Here is a 19,906-nt window from a genome sequence, read left to right on the forward strand (position 1 = left end):
CTGGATTCGTTAAGGAAGTGGGATGCAGCTTGAACTTACTATTGATCAGCCTCCTGAAAATAAAAGCAACAAGAGGAAATAGAAAAATCTATCTTGCATGTATAGATCTGGAGCAAGCTTTTAACAGCGTAGATTGAGAGCTAATGTGGCAGAAAACGAAAATACGAGGCTGCCCAAAAGATCTACTCCTAGCTATCAAGGACCTCTATTCGGGGACCCCAATGCAGATAATGTTGGCCCAGCTGGGTCACTTGACTAGATAAATCTGCACCTTCAAGGGCTTAAAACAAGGATGCGCCTTGCTCCATTTCTATTTAATTTCTTTATTGAGGACATAAAGAAAGCCCTGGCTGATAAATCTACTTTCCCCCCAAAGATAAATGGAACAGAAATAGGTTGGCTCCTATATGTAGACAATTTGGTGCTTTTGGACCAGACGCAAATTGGTCTGCAAAGGAAACTGAATATTCTGTAGACCTACGTAGACCAAAACTCCCTCAAGATAAATGCAGCCAAAACAGAAATAATCGTATTTGGAAACCATATGGGTCGGAAAAAACAAAAAAAGAGTTGAGCTGGATACTAAATGGAAAGCATTTGCGACCAGTTAAAGAGATACAGTATCTTGGGACCACAATAAACATAAACAAGGGCGAACCATCATGGATAGACTGCCTAAAGAGGAAAGTAAAACATTTAACAACTCGAGGGATCATGATTGAACGCAGGTTCGGCAAATTTTGGTAGTCTGGGACTACCTCGAAGGATGGTTCTGCAAAAGAGCTTTGCAACTACCCAAATCAATACAAATGGCTTCAAATGAGGTGGGCCTACTATCACTATATGCAAGGGTAGCATAGAAGGAGTTGCTACTCTTCAGGAAGGTGAACCTGATTAACTGTCCTCCGCAGTTTGATGTGATCATGGCAAAAGACTCAGGCATGAATGACTGGGCACTGAACTTGTGGTTGGATCACTGTAAAGCTATCCTACAGAATCTAGGTACCTCGATTGATACCCTCTGTAAAAACCCTATGTACGTGAAAAAGATCTTGTGGGCAGATGACTGGCGCAAAGCAGAACAACGAAGATTGAACTCCACTCTACATATGGTTTCCAAAAACGTTTTCACACTTCCAAATTACATCCCCCAATATCTAAGAGGATTTCGTAATAACAGGTAAAGGGACCTTTTCTTAAGATTTCGACTGAACGTTCTCCATACAGAAGTCATTCTAAAAAGATATGAGGATAAATCAGGGAATGACAAGTGCTGTCTATGGGGTTCACAGTCAGAGTCCTTGAAACATCTGATTCTGTTCTATTCAGAATTGAGAGCTTTAAGAACAATACATCTATACAACCACATTAGAAATTTGGATTGGATGCAGAAAGGTGGTGAGAGGCCCTTGATGGGGGAAAATGCACGCACCAGAATGATATATGCTGTGGTAAAGTTCCTTGAGACGATTTCTAGGAAAATTGAGCTACACCACAGTACCATCAACCACCTAAAAGTGTAAGGTATATAACAAATGGAAGGATCTGATTAAAATATAGCATGTTTTAAATTGTTTAAATGAAATGTATGAGGTTGTTAAAAAAAAAGCTTGTAATAAACTAAATGCCAAATAAAAAATAAATAAAATACTTTTCGACTACCTTACGGTCAGTATCCAGAGTGCATCCCTTTTCCTTCTGTGAAACTGTCTGTCCTCTGCATTCCTCTACAGGGGGGGATTGTATTTTGTAGTGTGCTAGAACTGTCAGTTGTGATAATAATAAAGTAGATATTTTTATACATCCTTGACTGGACAGTGCCTTTTATCATTGAGTAATAATTGTTCTTTCGCTGTGTTGCAACTATCCAACGATCCACGACCTTTACAGAGATAAGCCTGCCGTTCCGTCCACGTTACCAAAACTGAACAAGGAGGTTTATAATTTGCTTGCGTTTCCAATATGTTCGGCTCCCTTCTGGTGTACTAGAGGTATGGGGCTGATTGATGGTTTAGAAACCGATATTCATCCCATGACCACTGGTTCCCCCGGAAGTTGATTTGTCATAACTTCAGTGTTTATCATATGGTCGGATGGGGCTTCCCCATCCGCAGCAATGGCCTTCACCTCCTCTTGGAACTTTGCGGGTAGGTGTTTGGTCAACTTAGACATTTTGAGCCGTAGCTCCCTGTCAAATCTAGCTGTCATAGTTAGTGCATTGCCCGCTCTAACTGCGATTGATGCTGCAGAAGACACTTTCCTGCCCATACCCTCAAGCTTCCACCCTTCCTTGTATAGCGGAGCTGTTAATGGTGAGGCTGAGTTTGGTAGCTTTTTTCTAGCTGCCACTGCTATTACCGCGTCTGGTTTCGGATGTTCTCCCAGGCACAATGGTGCTGTATCCAGTGCTTTATACTTCTTCTCTGGGCGAGCAAGTAGAGCCAGAGTAGATAGAGGAGTTGCCAAGATCTTCTCTCCTGCCTCCCATATTATATTGAGGAATGGGATGGTAGTTACTGTGCGCCTACACTTGTCCCTATTCTCGTAGAGCATGGATTTCTTCTCTTCGATAGACACCTGAATTTGAAACAGCTCTGCTGATTTGGCTATTGCGGTATGAAAAGACTCAATGTCGTGAGGAGGTGACGCACCCCCCGGAGAGTCATGCTTCAGTTGTTTATTTATTATGTGGGTGCCCCATTAATCTGGGTCCTGGTCGGGAGCATCCCTGGGAAGATCCCCTTCTTCTGGCTCGTCATCATGAGTGACTGGGTCTGAGAGGTCATTCCTAGTGTTTGGATCATACAGGTCTTCCTGCCTGTCTGAATATGACGCTGTGAATGGAACTTTATAGTCATGTGTCCTTGGTGGTGGTGAGAACCTTTGCGGTGAAGGAGGCCGTCTCTGCTTTTGAGGTCTACTGATTGGAGATGCGTGTCTCGGCCTTGCTGATGATGTACTGTGGGTTGAACGCTGTCTTTGGTGGCTACTCCCTGAACGAGGCCTATGTCAGAGTGCCAAAGATGACCTGCTCCTTGAGGATCGGTGCAAGGAGACATAGTGAATGCTCCGAGGTGACCTGCCTCGCTGTGCCGAATCTTCCTTTCTTGTTGTAGGTGACCTACTCCTATGCCGAGGAGAAGCACTTTCTTTATCTTTGAGGTGATGGAGCTGCCAATCGGGCTCTCTATTGCCTTTGAAATTCTTCTATAATTCTGTGCACTGATTCCATGAGGGAAGGGTCAAATGGATCTGAGGTCTCCTCCATGGTAGGCTGCCAGTGAGGGCTTTCTTCCTTTGATATTGGTGGTTGTACCTCTTCCTCAATATCAAAGAATGCCTCTTAAAGAATGAGATCTGGAAGCTCAGCCATTTCTGTAATTGGGGACAGGTTTCCTGTTGCAACTATGCTGCTCAGAATTGGTGTGCTCTTTTCTTGACCACACCTCCTTTTTCTTGTCCACCTGCCGTGGACGGAACAGATGTGTCGTTGATGATTGTTGGTGCATTGTCACTTGTTTTAGATGTTTTCTGCCCCATGGCAGTGATGCTATCGTTGACGAGCTGTCCCTGGGCATCTTCGTGGATGGGGTGTCATTACCCGGCGGCGACGAATTAGTGGACGAGCGATGCTTTGTGGACGATAACTGATCTGCCATCAATGAGGCCGTTGACGAGTCCTTTGTGGACGAAGCCTTTGTCGTCGATAAAGAGGTTTGGATAGCCATCGTGGACGAGTGGCTTTCCGTCGACATGCTCAGCGTTGATGGTCTGGCTGATTTTGGCGGTAGCTGTCTCCTCATGGACGCTGCTGAGGTAACGCTTGTAGGCGGTATCCCTGTTGACGGGCGCTCCATCAACAAAGGTTTAAGGGAGTTTCTTTGCCTTTCTGACTGTGTGTGTCCTCTGAGTGTTGGCTTTATGATCCTTTTGGTGCTGTGGAAGTACTCCTAACACCCTTTTTCTTTGTTTATGAATTGGGGAGTCCGCCCTCTCCACTGAAGCTCTTCTTTTAGAAGCTTGCTTCTCAGCATGTTTGTGTGAAGTTGAAGTACATGTTTTAGAGGACTCTTCATCTGAAGATATTTGCCTGCTTTGTAGGTGCAGTAGGAGCCTCCTGTGGCTGTATTGTAAAATGTTTTCTGTAAAAGACTGTCAAATATGGCATGCCTGGATGTCATGAGGATATAGGCAGTAAATGCAGTATTTCTGTGGATTCCTTATGAAGATGAATTTCTTCCCCCACTAACTGCAGTCTCTAGTCTACTATTTAGTAGTTTCCATGGCTGAATCTGCCATGAGGTACCTTGAGGGCACCTAACACTTGACGATTTCGAGGTAAAGAGAGAGTCTCCTGAGCCCAGGAAACCTCTAAGATGTAGAACAACCTTTCTTTAGTGAAAACGTTCACAAAAGGTTATAAAGTTGTAAGATTTTGAGTAAAAATGTTAAGAAATCTCAGAGAGCTAAGGATGATTGCCCTGTCTAAATGACTGTGGTGAAAAATCTGAAGATGGTTGCCTGGGGTGGAGCGTAAACCCTCCCACCTCATTGGTTAGGGTAAAAAATGACCAAACTGAGGTGGAGGGACTACACATGTGAATGCCTCCGCAGGCAGTGGGCCTCAGTCCGAGATTGGAGGTAGTCATGGAGCTATTTGCGCCATGACTGCCTCCAATAACGGTACTGGCACCGGTTTCCTTAACGGTGCCCGGTATCCCTTACCGCCCTACTCGGAATGAGGCCCATTATCTCCATTCTGTAGCAATTTCCTATGGGAAAAATGTTATATACATATAACGAGTCTGACGACGTGCAATATTCAAGCATGTAAATCTATGAGAGATCCAATGCCGGAAAAAAGTCATTTTCTTTAGGTAACAGATCTCCTCCTGTGCTAGCATCTGGTGGTGGCAAAGGTGAATTGTTTGAATTTACCAGTGAGACTTTCACGAGGGTGCCATAGAGGGGTGAGGCGTTGCACAAGTTAGAGAAGGTTGTTATTGGAATGCTCCTGTGGAATAACCTCCTTAATAAGATTTTTGAAGCAGTCTATCATTGCTTCAGAGTGCATTATCCTCTGAAACCTGTCAAAAAACTGGTCCTCTGAGGAAGTGATTGATGCTGTAGTCGATGTCCATGTTGAAATAGTAGCTGGGTACCATGTAGGATGCCTGCCAGGAAGAGTTGCACTGATGGAAGATGCTCCATAACTCATTGAAGAAGATGGTATAGGAATGGGATGGAGGTTGTCCACAAAGGAGTCATCAGGGACCAGTCCACCCTTACAAAGGCCTCCTTGCTAACAGTGGGGGGCAATTAATTCTCAGAACTGTGAAAAATGTGATTCGAGAGATGAGACCTTCAACACCACTTATGCTTTGCTTTTCTGAGTGTCGAGTATCCATCTTGTGGGAGCTGTGACGCAGTTGATTTGTGTCTCGGTGAAAGTACAGTTCTAGGCCTAACTGAACGGTCACCAGTGGAACCATGACACACCTTATGGGAGACGTGAGCAGACTTACTCAACAAGGAGCTCAGTGCAAAAATTCCCACTAAACCCTCTGACATACCCAAGTGAATAAGGAATCCTCGGAACAAGCTCTGGTAACAGGTCGGTGGCCCTCAGGCTCAGAGGACCTGTCAGAGTCCTGACACTTAGCCGTCACCTCAGGCATCCTGGACCCAGGACCAGACCTAGATGGGCCATTGGTGGAAGTAGTGATAAAAGCTGTTGAGGCCTCTCAATGGCTGGCCACTACAGAACCTTTGGTCCTCCAAACCAGACAAGGTGAACGCGGTGCCAAAGAAAGTGAACAGAACTTACCTGTGAAAGGCCTTTTTTATTGTTGACGAAGTTGGTTATATGCCTAGGAGGAGGCTTATGGTCTTCCCAACACAGAAGTCCTTGGCACAATAAACGGGGAAAAAGGCGTGGCACGACACGCCTATGATTGGCGCCTAGAAACTTCAGGCAAAGACTATGGAAATGTGTGCATGCCAAAAATCCTGTTACACCTGACATATAAGAACACAAGGGTGCCACCGGTGAAGCAATGGAAATTAGAAAAATAGAGGAAAAAATATGCAAGAAAATAAAACATTTGCTGTGTGCCATGCAAAGACCTCTGTTACACTCATCTGATTTCTGCGGAGGCGTTGGGGCACAGTTGCAGCCCTCCCAGGAGTTAAATCACCCCCGTCAAGTCTTTGCCTCTGCACATAAGCCATGAACGGTGGCCCAAAAGCAGCTGTGGAGGCGCCGAGCGTGGCCAGGAGGAAGATGGATGAAACCGCAATGTCCGACAACAGGTGAGTGATGATTTAAGGCTAAGCGCGAGGTTTGGTAGTAGCCCAACCTTAAACTGAATGTCTTTTATGTGTCTAACCTTGCCTTTCCTTTTATTTGCAGGTGCTGCTGTCACTGACGAAGCGCGTTGTGATGCAGTGCCAAGATGAAGATGTCAGCGTTCCGGAAGATTTGAAGAAGAATGTCAGGATCAACGAAGACTTGCACAGGCGAGAGCAGGTTCCCCAGGTGGTAAGTATGAAAGCAGGAAGCAGAATTTCCAAAGGTAAGTTAATCCCAGGCGGCGGTGAGCATTACGCTGCATGGAAGTGCAGAATAACGTGAAGTGTCTGCCTCGTGGATTGGAGCAGCTTATATAGCTGCGATTGTGGGCACGCCCAATAGGCCTGGCTTGCCTGCCACACCCTGCCACTCCTAGAGAGTCAGCACGTGCAAGGCAACCCAGTAGCATCAGCAGCCACACCCAAGAATACATGTGGGGCTGCTTTAGTGATGCAAGTTCCATGTTAAATGCACTGTGCACCCGAAATGAGGTGTGATCTCCCAAATAAAAGCATTCTTGTCCCAAATAAATGTTCTTGCTTACTTTTATTCATGAGCCTAGTGCCAAAAAGGTGCCAGGACTGTGTACATCCGGGCCCCCTGTGTATGTGGCCCTTTCATGTTTGTGTCCTTGGCTCGATGACCATAACAGCACTCCCCCTCAAGGCCCCTCTCAAGGGTGGTCCTCCTCCAGGTCCTGGATTGGTGGGATTATTGCGATCAAAATGCCTGATTAAACGTGGAGCATGAACGTGTTCACTGGGTTCCCATATTCGGTGTTGAGATCCGTAACCTTTCCAGTCTATAAGGTAGTGGAATTTGGACAAAACCACCTTGGAGTGCAGAATGGATTTAACTTCATACTCCGGTTCCCCATCTAGTAATTCAGGCTCTGGTGGAGGGCTAATCCGTGTATTTGGTTTCATTGGTTTGAGGAGAGGAACATGAAATACTGGGTGAAGCTTCATGTGCGATGGTAACTCCAATTTAATGGCGGCAGTATTGATTATTGCTTTGATAGTATAGGGGCCCAAATATCTGTTGTGTCCTTGGCCCGATGACCATGACGGCCTGCGGTCCCGTCAAGGTGGAGAAGGACTGATGAATGTTGTTGATGTGTGAGTTCAGCGGGGCTAGCCACATTCACGCTGCTCTGCCTCACTGCGTAACCAAAAAATGTAAAGGGAAAGTAATTTGGCTGTGCAAAAAGGCTCTGGTCCAGTCGCCTAGGATGTGCTCCCATAAGTACGGAGGAAAAGGGAGGGAATGTTGGAGTACGGAAGAAATGTGCCCAATAGTAAGTGTTCATATCTAGCTAATGGGCTATAATGTTCGATGATCTATTGAACAAAGCACAGGAACAGTAAAACTTTTACCCCAGGAAATCCATTCTTTTGTCGTTCGTGACTGGGGTGCTGATGACAATGACATGCCACTTCTTTGCTACCACTGCCACCAAAGAATCTGTCTTGGGTGCTCCTCCTCGGAAGCCTTGCACTTCTTTTCATAGTTTGATGGGCAAGTTCTTTGTGAAGCCAACGTAAGGAACATGTACATTGTCCTTGTTCAGAAAATAGGCTCTATACCCACTGGATCTCTGTGAAACAAGGGAATGTTTAACTTCTTAAAAATGACCACGGCTTTGGAGGCTTGGTTGCTATTAGAATCCTTAAGCATCACACTATGGCATTTCTTAAATTGGCTTGCCACAGAACAATAAAGGCAACGGACACAAATATTTCTTAAAAACAAAAAAATATTCTCTGCTATACGAAAAAAACCTTTTCAGGGTAAAAAGAAATGGCAAAACACTAGGAAAGAAGAACTCAGAAGAGCTCCCCATGTATTGGGGCTAAACTGGCTTCAGCACATCATTGGGAGTTGGCGGCTAGCAGTCGTAAAGAGTACTGACATACCTGTTTCAGAGCACATACTGTTCATGGATGTGTTTTGCGGTAAAAAAAGAATATTTTAAAATAACACTTAGGATAATATTTATTCTTTAGTTTAAAATAAAATCTGAAAAGTATTCAGAGATCGTGTTAGAACAGACCTTGATCAGAAAAACATCCAGACCTACCTGGCTCATTGTTGTTTCTTCAATATCTTAAAGGCTATCTCGTAAGAGGACGTTTGTGCACACTCTGCAGTGGAGCTGACATTCAGATGTGATGTCTTTTCCAAGCCCTGACACATCATGAGGCCCTTGGAGCATTTATAGACTAATGACTAGTTTGTCCATAGGACATTAAAACTAAACAGGACCACAAATAATAATATAATGTTTTTATACAGTTCTTCATGCCATAGGCTCCCATATCTAAGCCATGAAATAATAGCGGTTATTATTACACAGTTCAATGGTACTAAATAGAGATAAATCATAAGCCAATATTTAAGCATAGCTGGCTCAGTCTTCTACAAGCAGATATACAATAAAAGCAAAATAAAACAAACTTATTAAGACATCTGCCCTGCGGCTGGTGGAATTTACAATTAATTGACTGCCCCAATGTAGAGTGGTTAGTTTTGATCACTTTGTGATTTGGACATCAATACACCAATTGCCTTCATAGATGACAGTGAGCGCTCCCAGTCTTGTAGGTCAGTAGGTGTTTACAAGTGACTTTCTGTGCAAAGTGAAGCATCACATGCCCCCACCCATGTAATGCCCAAACTTACAGTTTATCATTCACCAAGACTTTTATGATAAATCCCTTGGCTTCCCTGGTCAGGTCAGCAAACATCTTCTCCTCGAAAGCGACGGTGTAGTTACGGATGTTTAAGAGAGTAACCTTATCATTTTCACCAACAAATGGGGAGAGCCCAGTCAAGCTGTAGGGAGAAGAAGTACAGGTTCAATGGAGGGTTGAGTTAGATACCAGCAAAGAGTTGGATTTCACATTTTTGGCAACAACCTGCTATGATTGTACCCTTAGTGGACTCAGGTAAAACAAAAACATAAGGAATGATTAGGATTCAAGGCCCAGGGGATAGCCTTGCTCTAGCTACACACCTAGAGTACTGGGTGGATTTTTAGCTATGACATTTAATCTTGGCCATGGAAACATCCCTGTAAGAGCTGTAAATGTGAGGGACTGTGTCAGGAAAGAAGGGCTGAAGAAGTAGGGAACATCCTTGATCCAACTACATACTTATGCAGCAATAGGGACCAGCATATATCATCAGCAAAGACATAACCACAGGCCACAGAAACATTGCTAATCTAGCTGTATCCTTGGAGACCTCAGGGAGCCATTACATCAGGGAAACCAAACCCAATACCATGGAAACATACCTTCTTCAGGTGTATCTTCAGAGGGCTGGGGTAAGCAGAAGCTGCAGGAAAAAGGGATGAAGACACAGAGGGCTATGGAGATTCTGTGCATCAGGAAAGATATTAAACAGGCTATGAAAACATATCTGCTGTAGCAGTGCCCCTAGAGTTATAGAGGGACCAGTTCAGTAAGAATGATTCAGGAACCAGGCCGTGTCAAAATCCTGTCTCTCTAATGGGGGTAGGAAAATTATGTCATTACAACGCCACCATGACTCTGGTGGGACGTTTTTAAAATGGATCTCTTTTCCAATATTTTGAATCTATTGTATTGCTGTGTGCTTTGTGAAAAGTCAGTGCCTTAAATACAAAAACAAGAAAGAAGACTTAAATTAAGTCAAAGGGATAACTGGGCATATGATATGATATGGCATTTATAACGCGCCAACACAAGTGTTTTAAGGTGCGGCAAGACAATGGGGGAAACAGAAGGCGGATAAAAACAATGACTTAACCTTGTGACATTCAGATTGCGAAAGTGCAAGGGAAGGGTGCAGGGAGAAGTGCCAAGGGGGGGTTGGGGGTTTGTGAGGATGGAGAAGTGCAAGACAAAGGAAACAACAGAGAGTGCAGCCAACGGGTGGCAAGTGCGGGTGCTCGGAAGTGCAGCCAAAAGAAGAGCTAATAAGTGCAAGAGAGGGGGCTGTAGGGTTACAGATATAGCCCACAAGTGCACGGGGTACCAAGAGGCAGTGTGGGTTGTAACTGGACAGGCAGAGACCTGGGCCCGAATTCAGAGGGTGGCCAGGTGACCAGTGCGTGGCTCAGACAGTAGATCAGAAGGGCAGAGGAAGATAGAGGGCAGAAGCAAAGAAGAAGGCCTTGAGGTGCTTCCGGAACCGGAAATGGTTCTGCTCAAGTTTCGAAGAGGCAGGGAGCCTGTTCCAGAGGGAGGCCCCAGCCAAAGAAAGAGATCTGCCCCCAACTCTTTGCTTGAAGAAGCGACTGACTCTCAAAGAGTTGGAGGTGGAGGAGCATAGGGCTCAAGTAGGAAGATATTTAGGTAGAGAGAGTTGGAGGTATTGCCGTCCCAGGCCCCAGAATGCCTTGTGAACAATGCAGAGGGTCTTGAACTTGATCCTTGTCGCCAGTGGGAGACAATGAAGAGATTTCAGCGCTGGAGAGATACGATCCCTGGGATTGAGGTCAAGGACAAGTCTCGCAGTCCTGTTCTGGGTGAGTTGTAGAGGATGAAGAGTAGAGGGAGGTAGATTTAGCAAGAGGCTGTTGCAGTAGTCCAGCCTAGAGAGTGCCAGAGCTCTGGAGACAGTGAGCTTCTGGGGGAAAGTAAGGAAAGGAAGAATACCTCTGAGGAGGTGCAGCTGGTAGTTTGACTTCTTAGAGACGTCAGAGATGTGAGGAGAGGAGGAAAGTGTGGAATCGAAGATGACCCTGAGGTTCTTAGACTCACAAGTAGGGGCAGGAAAAGGGCCCAGGGTGGGCGACCAGAGAGTGAAAGGAAAGGAGGAAGCTGGTGATCCAATGAGGAGGATCTCCATCTTACTGGTATTAAGGCAGAGATCATTGGCGGCACACCACTACTGAATTGCTGACAGACAATCCGGGATGACAGAGGGAAAAGAGGCGGCTGAGTGGAGCCTGAAAAAGAGCTGGGTATCATCCGCATAACACTGAAAGTTGGAGCAGGGAGCAGCTATGCGGTGGGCAAGAGGTTCCAAGTATTGGTTAAACAGCCAGGGAGAAAGCTTAGACCCCTGGGTAACACCACAGGTAGAGAGAGAGATAGAAGAGAGGAAGACCTAAGTTGGACCAGAGAGGGTCGATCAGAGAGAAAGGAGGTCAGGCAGGCCAGGGCCTGATTGGTGATACCCAGGTTATCACAGAGCCAGTTGAGCAGGATGGCATGGTTGGCAGTATCAAAAGCAGAAGAGAGATCAAGGAGGATAAGGACAGCAGGAAGGTTAGAGTCGAGGAGAGCAGTTTCCATGCTTCTGGCCGCTCTGAAGCCAGACTGTTGGTCATGGAGACAACCAACAGATTCAGTGTGAAGGTTAAGCTGGGAGATGGCTAGCCTTTCCAAGAGTTTGCCCAGAAAAGGAGTAATGGATATTAGGCGATAGTTAGCCAGACAGGAGGGTCCAGCAGAGGGTTTAAGGATAGGGTGCACAAGGGAGTGCTTCAGGGGAGAGGGGAACGTTCCAGTGGCGAAAGAGTGATTGCAGAAGTCGGCCAAGGCTGGAGCAAGGGTGTCAATGTGGTCCTTCATGGTTTTGGATGAACAGGGAAGAACCTCTTTTGACAAGACTTTCAGAGATCGGACTTGTCTAGAAATATCGTCAGCAGTGAACAAAGGAAAGGATGAGAAGGGAGGAGGAGAGGCGGACACAGGAAGGCCAGGAGTACACAAAGAGGATGGAGAGGAGGAGAGGGTGGACAGGATGTCCTGGGTTTTGGGGTCTGATGATCACAGTTGAGGCATATATTGAGGCTATGCCACTATCTGCGTGTTGTATGCCTAAGAATACTTGGAACCTTTCTATCCTAGACTTACCATAGGTATGCAATGACTCCCACTGGCCTGTACATGGAAGAAAGGAGAAATAATGTTAGAGGAATCACATGAAAACAAGCACATGAAATATGAATAAAAAAGAACCTTAAAAGTGCAAAGGGACTTCAGACTGAATTTCATTAAAGATCTACTGTATAAAGCTCTGAATAGAGCAAGCGAGAACCTCTCTATCAACTCAATGCCACCGACCTCCCTTTCCTGGTTCTATCAGCATAACCCTCCCTGCCTTCCAGATCCCTCCTACTATGGCATTCCAACCGCAACTACATCCTGTCTCCACAATTACCTGCCATCAACATCATCATAGCCACTTTCCGGACCTGTACATTAATATGTTAATTCCACTATTACTCCCAGTAGACGACTTTAGAAAGCTGACTCCAACCATCCTGGCTTTCACTCCACTACCATGCAGGTTCCTCTGTTATCTTGACTCCACCCTTTGAATATCCTCTTCAATCCCACCATACTGATCCCTTCCATTTTCAGATTCCACTTTACTAACATCCTTTCCCCTCCACCCATCCTGACTCCCACTCTGCTACCATCCTGAACTAGCCTTCATATTGATAACATCCACTCCAGTTGTACCATCCTCAGCACACTGTTCAACCCCATTTCACTTCCATACACTTCTCTCCACTTTCCTACCAATAACAAACCCTGAACCTGCTCCGTTACCACCCTCCTCACTCCACCTTACTGACCCATCCATCATTTCATTTACTCCTACTATCTTGACCATGCTTTAATATCATGCTCTCCTCTTCCACTTTCCTAACACTACTACCATGATCCTGATCACACAAACACAGTCACCCCACTCTACAAGCATACTCTCGCCACCCACATTCTTGATCCCATATCACATTCTCTTGTCTATCACCATCCAATGCTTCCAGCACCGGATTCCACTCTTAAAATATCCTCTCCCAGCATCCTGACCCCAACACTATCATGAGCCCACTCTGCTCGAATACTTTTACCTCAACCATTCGAACCCCACTCTACTAGCATCATAGCACCCCCACCAATGTTACAGCTTCAGCTTTCAGATTCTAATTCTCTTCCCTTAATCATTGAGACACCCCACCAATGTGTGTCCTCTTTACTAACACACTCTTCCCGGCCAACATTCTGACCCCACTCTACCAACATACTGTTCCATCCTGCCATGCTAGCCCCACCCAACTCTACTACAATCATTCTACCTCCATATTTGTGATCACGCCACAATCCTGACTCCACTTCTCTACGCTCCATCATTGTGACTGCCCAGCATTGTGTTGCCACTGTACTAAAATCCCCTTCCCAGTAAACATCCTGTTCCCACTCTACTAACATCCTCTTCCATCCTAACCCCACCCACTCTACTCTCATAAGCCTTCTCTACCATTGTGACCACTCCATCACCCTGACATTACATCTGTACAGTCTCACCATGGTATTTTCACTGTAGTAACATATTCTTCTCTGCCAATGTTCTGACACCCTTTTACTAACACGCTCTTCCCTCCTGCCATCATGACATACACTTTTTCACTATTCCCTAGCACAATCCTAATCCTTCCACATCCTAACCCCACTCTGTTAGCATAATTTTTCTTAAGAACATCATAGCCCTTCCACTAAACTGTATCTTTTAGGTTAACAATCTCTTCTCCCCACCATAGTACCGACCTTTACACCATCCTGTCCCTAAACCTACTAACACCTTCTCCCTTCCCATTCCACTATTATGATCCCTGTACTCTAACATCCTCCTCCATTCCACCATGTTGGCCCGACTCTTTTATCACCCTGACCACTGCTGCTATCACAACCATTTCACCATCCTACCTCCACTGAACTAGCATCACCTACCTTATCACTAGTGTGACAGTGTCGGTATCCTGTCATTCATATGCAAAAACCCTCTTGCTCCCTTCCTGAACATCTTGGCCCCATTATACTAAACCTTTGTTTCCACCATCCTGACTCACACTTCTACCACCTTATTGTCTACTGCTGTCCTGACCCACTCTACTAACTGCATCTCCCTTATCACCACGGGGTCCGCTCTACCATCCTGTACTCACTCTACTAATGTACGCCCAATTTCAACCCACCATTTGGGCCACATTACACTAACATTCACTTCTCTCCTGCCATCCTGACCCCACACTTTTGCGATCTTCCCTTTCACTATTCTGTCCCCAACCTACTAACAACTTCTCTCTTCGCATGACACCATTCTGATCCCTTTATACTAACATCCTCTTCCCTCCCGCCAAGCTAACCCACCGTTTTACCACCCTGCCCCTTACCACTATATTAACGACTTTACTAGCCTATCTCTTCTGTACTATCATCTCCCATATTAACATTGTGACCTGAACACCATCCTGTCCTCAATCTACTAATACCCGCCCTCCCTTCCACCATCTTGACCCCCAATATATACATAACATCCCCTTCCCTCCCATGATCCTCATCACCAATGTTTACCACCTTATTTTCTACAACTACCCTAACCCATTCACCATCCAAACCACTCTATTAACATTTTCCTTTTCAGTGCTGCAACCATGCCACACTCCTGTCCCCACTCTACTAATTCTCTCCCTTGCTACCCTGACTGCATTATTCTTACATCCTCTTCCCTCCCACCGTACTGATCCCACAGTTTTTGACACCCTATTGCTTACTGATATCCTGACTTCTTCACAATCCTGTGCCTACTCTGATACCATCATCTCTCTGATTACCATTGTTACACCTCTGGCATCCTGAACCCATTATATGAACATCCTATTTTCTCCACCATTAAGACTGGCCCCTCCATCATCTTGTCCCGACCCCACTAATATCCTCTCCTTTCCCATCCCACCACCCTAATACTATTATGCTAACAATGGGCCTCATTACGAGTCCGACAGCAAACAGACGTTTTTTCCGGCTCGGTTACCGCCGGACTCGTATTACCATTCCGCCTCCGTGACTCCCGGAATTACCAGGGCATTATGACCCTGGTGTCCCGGGAATTACGGAGGCGGAATTCGGTAAATCCCCATTCCCATTGAGTCCCACAGGACTCAATGGGAATAGGGAAGTGGAAACACCGGCACCATCTCGTGATGGTGCTGGTGTTTCCATGTCTGCCTGCAGACGGGCAGTGTTAAACCCACCAGGTCAGACCTGGGGGGAACGCCACTTCCCGCCTGCAGGACTCGAGATCGGGCGGTCCGGAATTAACAGTGGTGGCGGGTTTACCGTCACTGTTATTTCCGGACCGCCCGACCCGTAATGAGGCATTGGCCCTCATTAGGACTCCGGCGCTAAACCACGGTGCTATTAGCACCATGGTCCATGCCGGAGTCCGCCATGGAGAAAGGGGGAATTACCACCCCATTCCAAGGTTGGCGGGGCGGTAATTCCCCCTTTCTCCATGGCCCTTCCCCATTCCCATTTCTGCCCAATAGGGCTCAATGGGAATGGGGAAAGCGGCAATTACAGTACCGCAAATTGCGGTACCATAATTGCCATCAAGGTCCCTTTGCGGGTCTCTACTTTAAGGGCTGGTCCAGACCAGGCGTTCAGGTCGGGAGCCGCAAAGGGACCTCGTAGTAAGGCGTTAAGGGGTTAACGGCGCTGCAGCCTCTTACGGTGCCGTTAACCCCTTAACGCCTGGGTCCTAATGAGGCCCATTATCTTTCCTACAACCATTCTGACCCCCCCACACTTTTTTACCACACGAGTACCTTCCACTATCTTTAACCATCCAAAACCCTGACCACATCCTACAACCATCATCTTCCCTCCATCAGCCTTACCCCTCTCTTGCATCATCTCTCTTACCTCCATAATAACACAACCCTCTGTGTGCCACGATCCTGACCTAGTCACCATCCAGACACACATCCTACAGACATCTTATACCTTCCAACTGTCATGACACCCACTCTACTACTATCCACTTCCCTCCAGCATACTGAATCATCCACCTTCCTGACACCACTCCACTACCATCCCCATCCCTCCACCCTTTTGACCCCACTCTACCACCATCCTTTTCCCTCCAGCATCCTTGCACTTGCACCATCGTAACCTTACTCAATTACCATCCTCTCCACTCCAACCATACACATCCCACTCTAATAAAATGGTATCCCTCCTGACCACTTGGGCTCTTTCCCTGCCCTGGCTCCACTCCACTACCTTCTTCTTATCTCCATCATTCTGACTATCCACCGTCCTGACCCTGTTCCACTTTCATCCACCCTCCAAACCATCCACATTGCCGATATCCTCATGACTCCTAACAATATGACTCTACCCACAAGTGTGATCTCACTCTGCTGAAACTCCATCTATCCTGACCTTCATTGGTTGATCGCTTCAAACATCAAAGTCCAAATGAATACCTATTTACCATGGTGGCCCACAACGTACACATCCCTATTGTGGTCCCAAACATCATCAACCATTCATCTTCCTAACCCTATCCTAGCACACTGTCCTGACACCATAACACTTCCCTCGCTTCAAACCACCCAATCCACTTGATTGGCGTCACCCTGACCCGATCACTATAAGATTTACCATTCTATTTTATGGCACTACACCAGGGGTAAACATTTCAGGTTGCAAGCTACTAGCAAGCCTGAAAAAAGTCACTCACCACTTTAGTTCTACACATACACAGAGCACACCATTTGTTACACACCAAGAGTCAACTGCCACGAGTCATGGATAGTGGCGAGTAGACATTTGGAGCCTTACACTACCCTCTGCCAGCCTAGTATACCAAAAAGACAAACATATCACTCCATTACCAGACATCAGTGACTGCAGAAACGGGCAACTGGTTTACAACTTCTGGGGCCACAAACTCTGGTGTCCCATACTGGACATATTGAGCCTCTGCCACGTTGAGCTTCTGTGCATTCCCAAAATCACAGATACGTATCTGATCACTTATGGTGTCTGCCATCAGGATGTTCTCTGGCTGAAAATGATAAAGGAGTAGAAGGCTTTAGAAAACTACAACTACAAACTGACATTCGGCAGAAAAAGGAAGAGGAAGGCATTGCAATACTTCATCACTACTGAAGTGTGTGATGAAGACAAGAACTGTAAAAAAAAACTGTATGAAAACTACAGACCTGCCGCAATGCAGCAATGCCCTCTAAGTCAAACATTTAGCATACATGCTCCTCCATGGTTGCTTCCACATCCTTAGGCCCTCATTATGTGATTAATTATATGCAGTGAAAATGCAGTAACTGAATTAACATATACTTTACTACACTTGGCGTGAAGAAGAGAATATTAATTTCCTTTGATTTTATTGGGTTTCTGTAGTGCTTTGGCCAAAGTGCTGTGCAATAATAAATAGCAGTGCCAAAATAGGAACACGGTAAAACAGCAATAAATTGAAACGTAATAATTGATTGATTGATTGATTGATTGATTGATTTATAGAGCGCTTTACACCAAGGCGCTGTACAGTGGAACAACATAATACATGATAACAACAACAAAATAACAGTGGAAGCAAAATTACATCATGAATCATTCAACAAAACAGTGCAAAGAGCAATTAACTGAAGGGGAGGGGAGGGAGGGGGAGTGGGAATTGGTGTGGGGGGGGTGGAGATGAGTTAGACGAGGGAAATGGAAGGGAGAGAGAGGAGAAGTAGGAGAGGGGAGAGAGAAAATCAAAGGGGAAGGGAGAGGGGGGAGGGGAAGTGGAGAGGGCAGAGGGGTTTTTTCAAGGAGGAGATTGGAGGGGGAGGGATTTAAGGGAAGTGCGAAATGAGGTGAAGGTCGTGGTAGAGCGGATTGTGAGAGGGAGTGAGTTCTAGTGCAGAGGTGCAAGGAGCTGGAAGGAGCGGAAACTTGAGGAAGCGCAGAGGGATGGAGGTATAGTGAGAAGGAAATGGTCAGCGGAACGAAGGGAACAGGAGGGGGAGTAGAAGGAAAGAAGGGAGGAGAGATAAGGAGGAGCAAAACCATGGAGGGATTTGAAGACAAGGCATAGAAAGTAAAAGTTTAGCTGTACGTGAAATGGTAGCCAGCCAAGGTAAGAGAGCGAGGTAGAGATGGAATCACGGGAGGTAAGGAGACAGAAGGTACGAACAGCAGAGTGGTAGATGGATTTAAGAGGGGCAAGATGAGATGCGGCAAGTCCAAAGAGTAGAGAAGAGCAGTAGAAGAGGCAGGAAAAGATGAGAGAGGAAATTAGGAGTTTGGTAGCGTGGAATGTGAGGGAGGGACGGATTTTGCAAATATTGTAGAGGTGGTATCGGCAGGTGCGAGAGGTGAGTGAAATGTGTTGGGAGAAGGTGAGAGAGGAGTCAAAGAGAACACCTAAATTACGAGCTTGGGGAGAGATAGGGAGATTGGAGGGAGGAAAGTGAATGAAAGGGGGAGGACCAGGAGGGGGAAGAGAATTAGAGGGGAAGAAAAGGATTTCGGTTTTATTGGTGTTAAGAGAGAGAAAGCGGGAGAACATCCAGTTCTTAATAGCAGTGAGGCAGGAGGAGAGTTTAAGGTGAAGGTCAGTTGAGAAGGAGGAGAAAGAGAGAAAGAGTTGAGTATCGTCAGCATAGAAATGGTGGGAGATGACAAATGAGGAGATAACAGGGGCAATGAGGGAGGTGTAAAGAGAGAAGAGGAAAGGACCAAGTACAGAACCTTGGGGAACACCATAAATAAGAGGGTAGGAAGGAGAGGTCTGGCCACCCCATGATACAGCGAAGGAACGGGAGGAGAGGTAAGAGGATAGCCATTTGAGAACAGGGCCTTTAAACCCAAAGGAGGAAAGAGTGTGGAGCAGGAGTGGATGATCGACAGTGTCAAAAGCTGCAGCGAGATCAAGGAGAATAAGGATAGAGGATTGCTTGGCATGTCGAGCAGAGAGGAGGGAGTTAAGGATAGAGGTGAGAGCAGTTTCTGTGGAATGTTCGGGATGGAAGCCAGATTGGAAGGGAGGAAGGAGAGAGGAAGTAGTGACAAAGGATGAGAGCTGACAGTAGGCAAGGCGCTCAAGAAGCTTAGAAAGGAATGGTAGAAGAGAAATAGGTCTGTAGTTAGCAGTGAGAAGTGGATCGGCAGAGGGTTTCTTTAGAATAGGAATAATCGTTGCATGTTTGAAAGCAGAGGGAAAGGTTGATGAGGAGAGGCAGGTGTTGAAGAAAGTAGTAAGGTAAGGGATAAGAAGAGGGTAGATCTTGGGGATAAGAACGGAGGGGAGAGGGTCAGAAAGGGCGGACGTGGGATGGGCTTTGGATAGAAGGGAGGAGACTTTGGAAGGGGAAACAGGTGAGAAGATGGACATGAGGGAAGAGGGAGGAGAGGGGGGAGGAGGAGAGGGGGAGTCAGAGAGGGAGTTGATTTTTTGCCAAAGGGTGAGGATTTTGGAGGAGAAGAAGTTAGCAAAGTCAGAAGGAGAAAGTGTGGAATTGGATGAGGGATCAGGAGTGGGAGGAGAGAGAAGACGAGAGAGAGTTTGAAAAATACGACGAGGGTGGGAGGCTTGAGACTGGAGAAGGTTAGAGTAGTAGGAGGATTTGGCCGCTGCAAGACAAGAGTTGTATAGTGCATGGTAAGAGAAGTAAGAGGTTTGATTAGAAAGCAAGGGAGTTTTGAGCCAGAGTCTCTCCAGCCGTCGGAGAAGGCGCCGCATAGAGAGGAGTTGGGA

General features: G+C 46.2%; 1 protein-coding gene across 4 annotated transcripts in view; it reads right to left on the minus strand.

Annotated features, from left to right (window-relative positions):
- The window catches only part of SPEG (striated muscle enriched protein kinase), a 2,620,794-nt gene that overhangs the window by 701,966 nt on the left and 1,898,922 nt on the right, over positions 1-19,906 (minus strand). For all 4 annotated transcript variants that reach the window (XM_069616880.1, XM_069616879.1, XM_069616881.1 and 1 more), the window contains 3 exons: positions 17,037-17,209; positions 12,202-12,228; positions 9,035-9,187 (listed from right to left, as the gene is read on the minus strand). In XM_069616880.1, coding sequence (XP_069472981.1) covers positions 9,035-9,187; positions 12,202-12,228; positions 17,037-17,209 — 353 coding nt within the window. The remainder of the gene's footprint in view (positions 1-9,034; positions 9,188-12,201; positions 12,229-17,036; positions 17,210-19,906) is intronic.

Source organism: Ambystoma mexicanum, chromosome 9, assembly GCF_040938575.1.
Source record: "Ambystoma mexicanum isolate Mex_15411 chromosome 9, UKY_AmexF1_1, whole genome shotgun sequence".
Taxonomy (NCBI): domain Eukaryota; kingdom Metazoa; phylum Chordata; class Amphibia; order Caudata; family Ambystomatidae; genus Ambystoma; species Ambystoma mexicanum.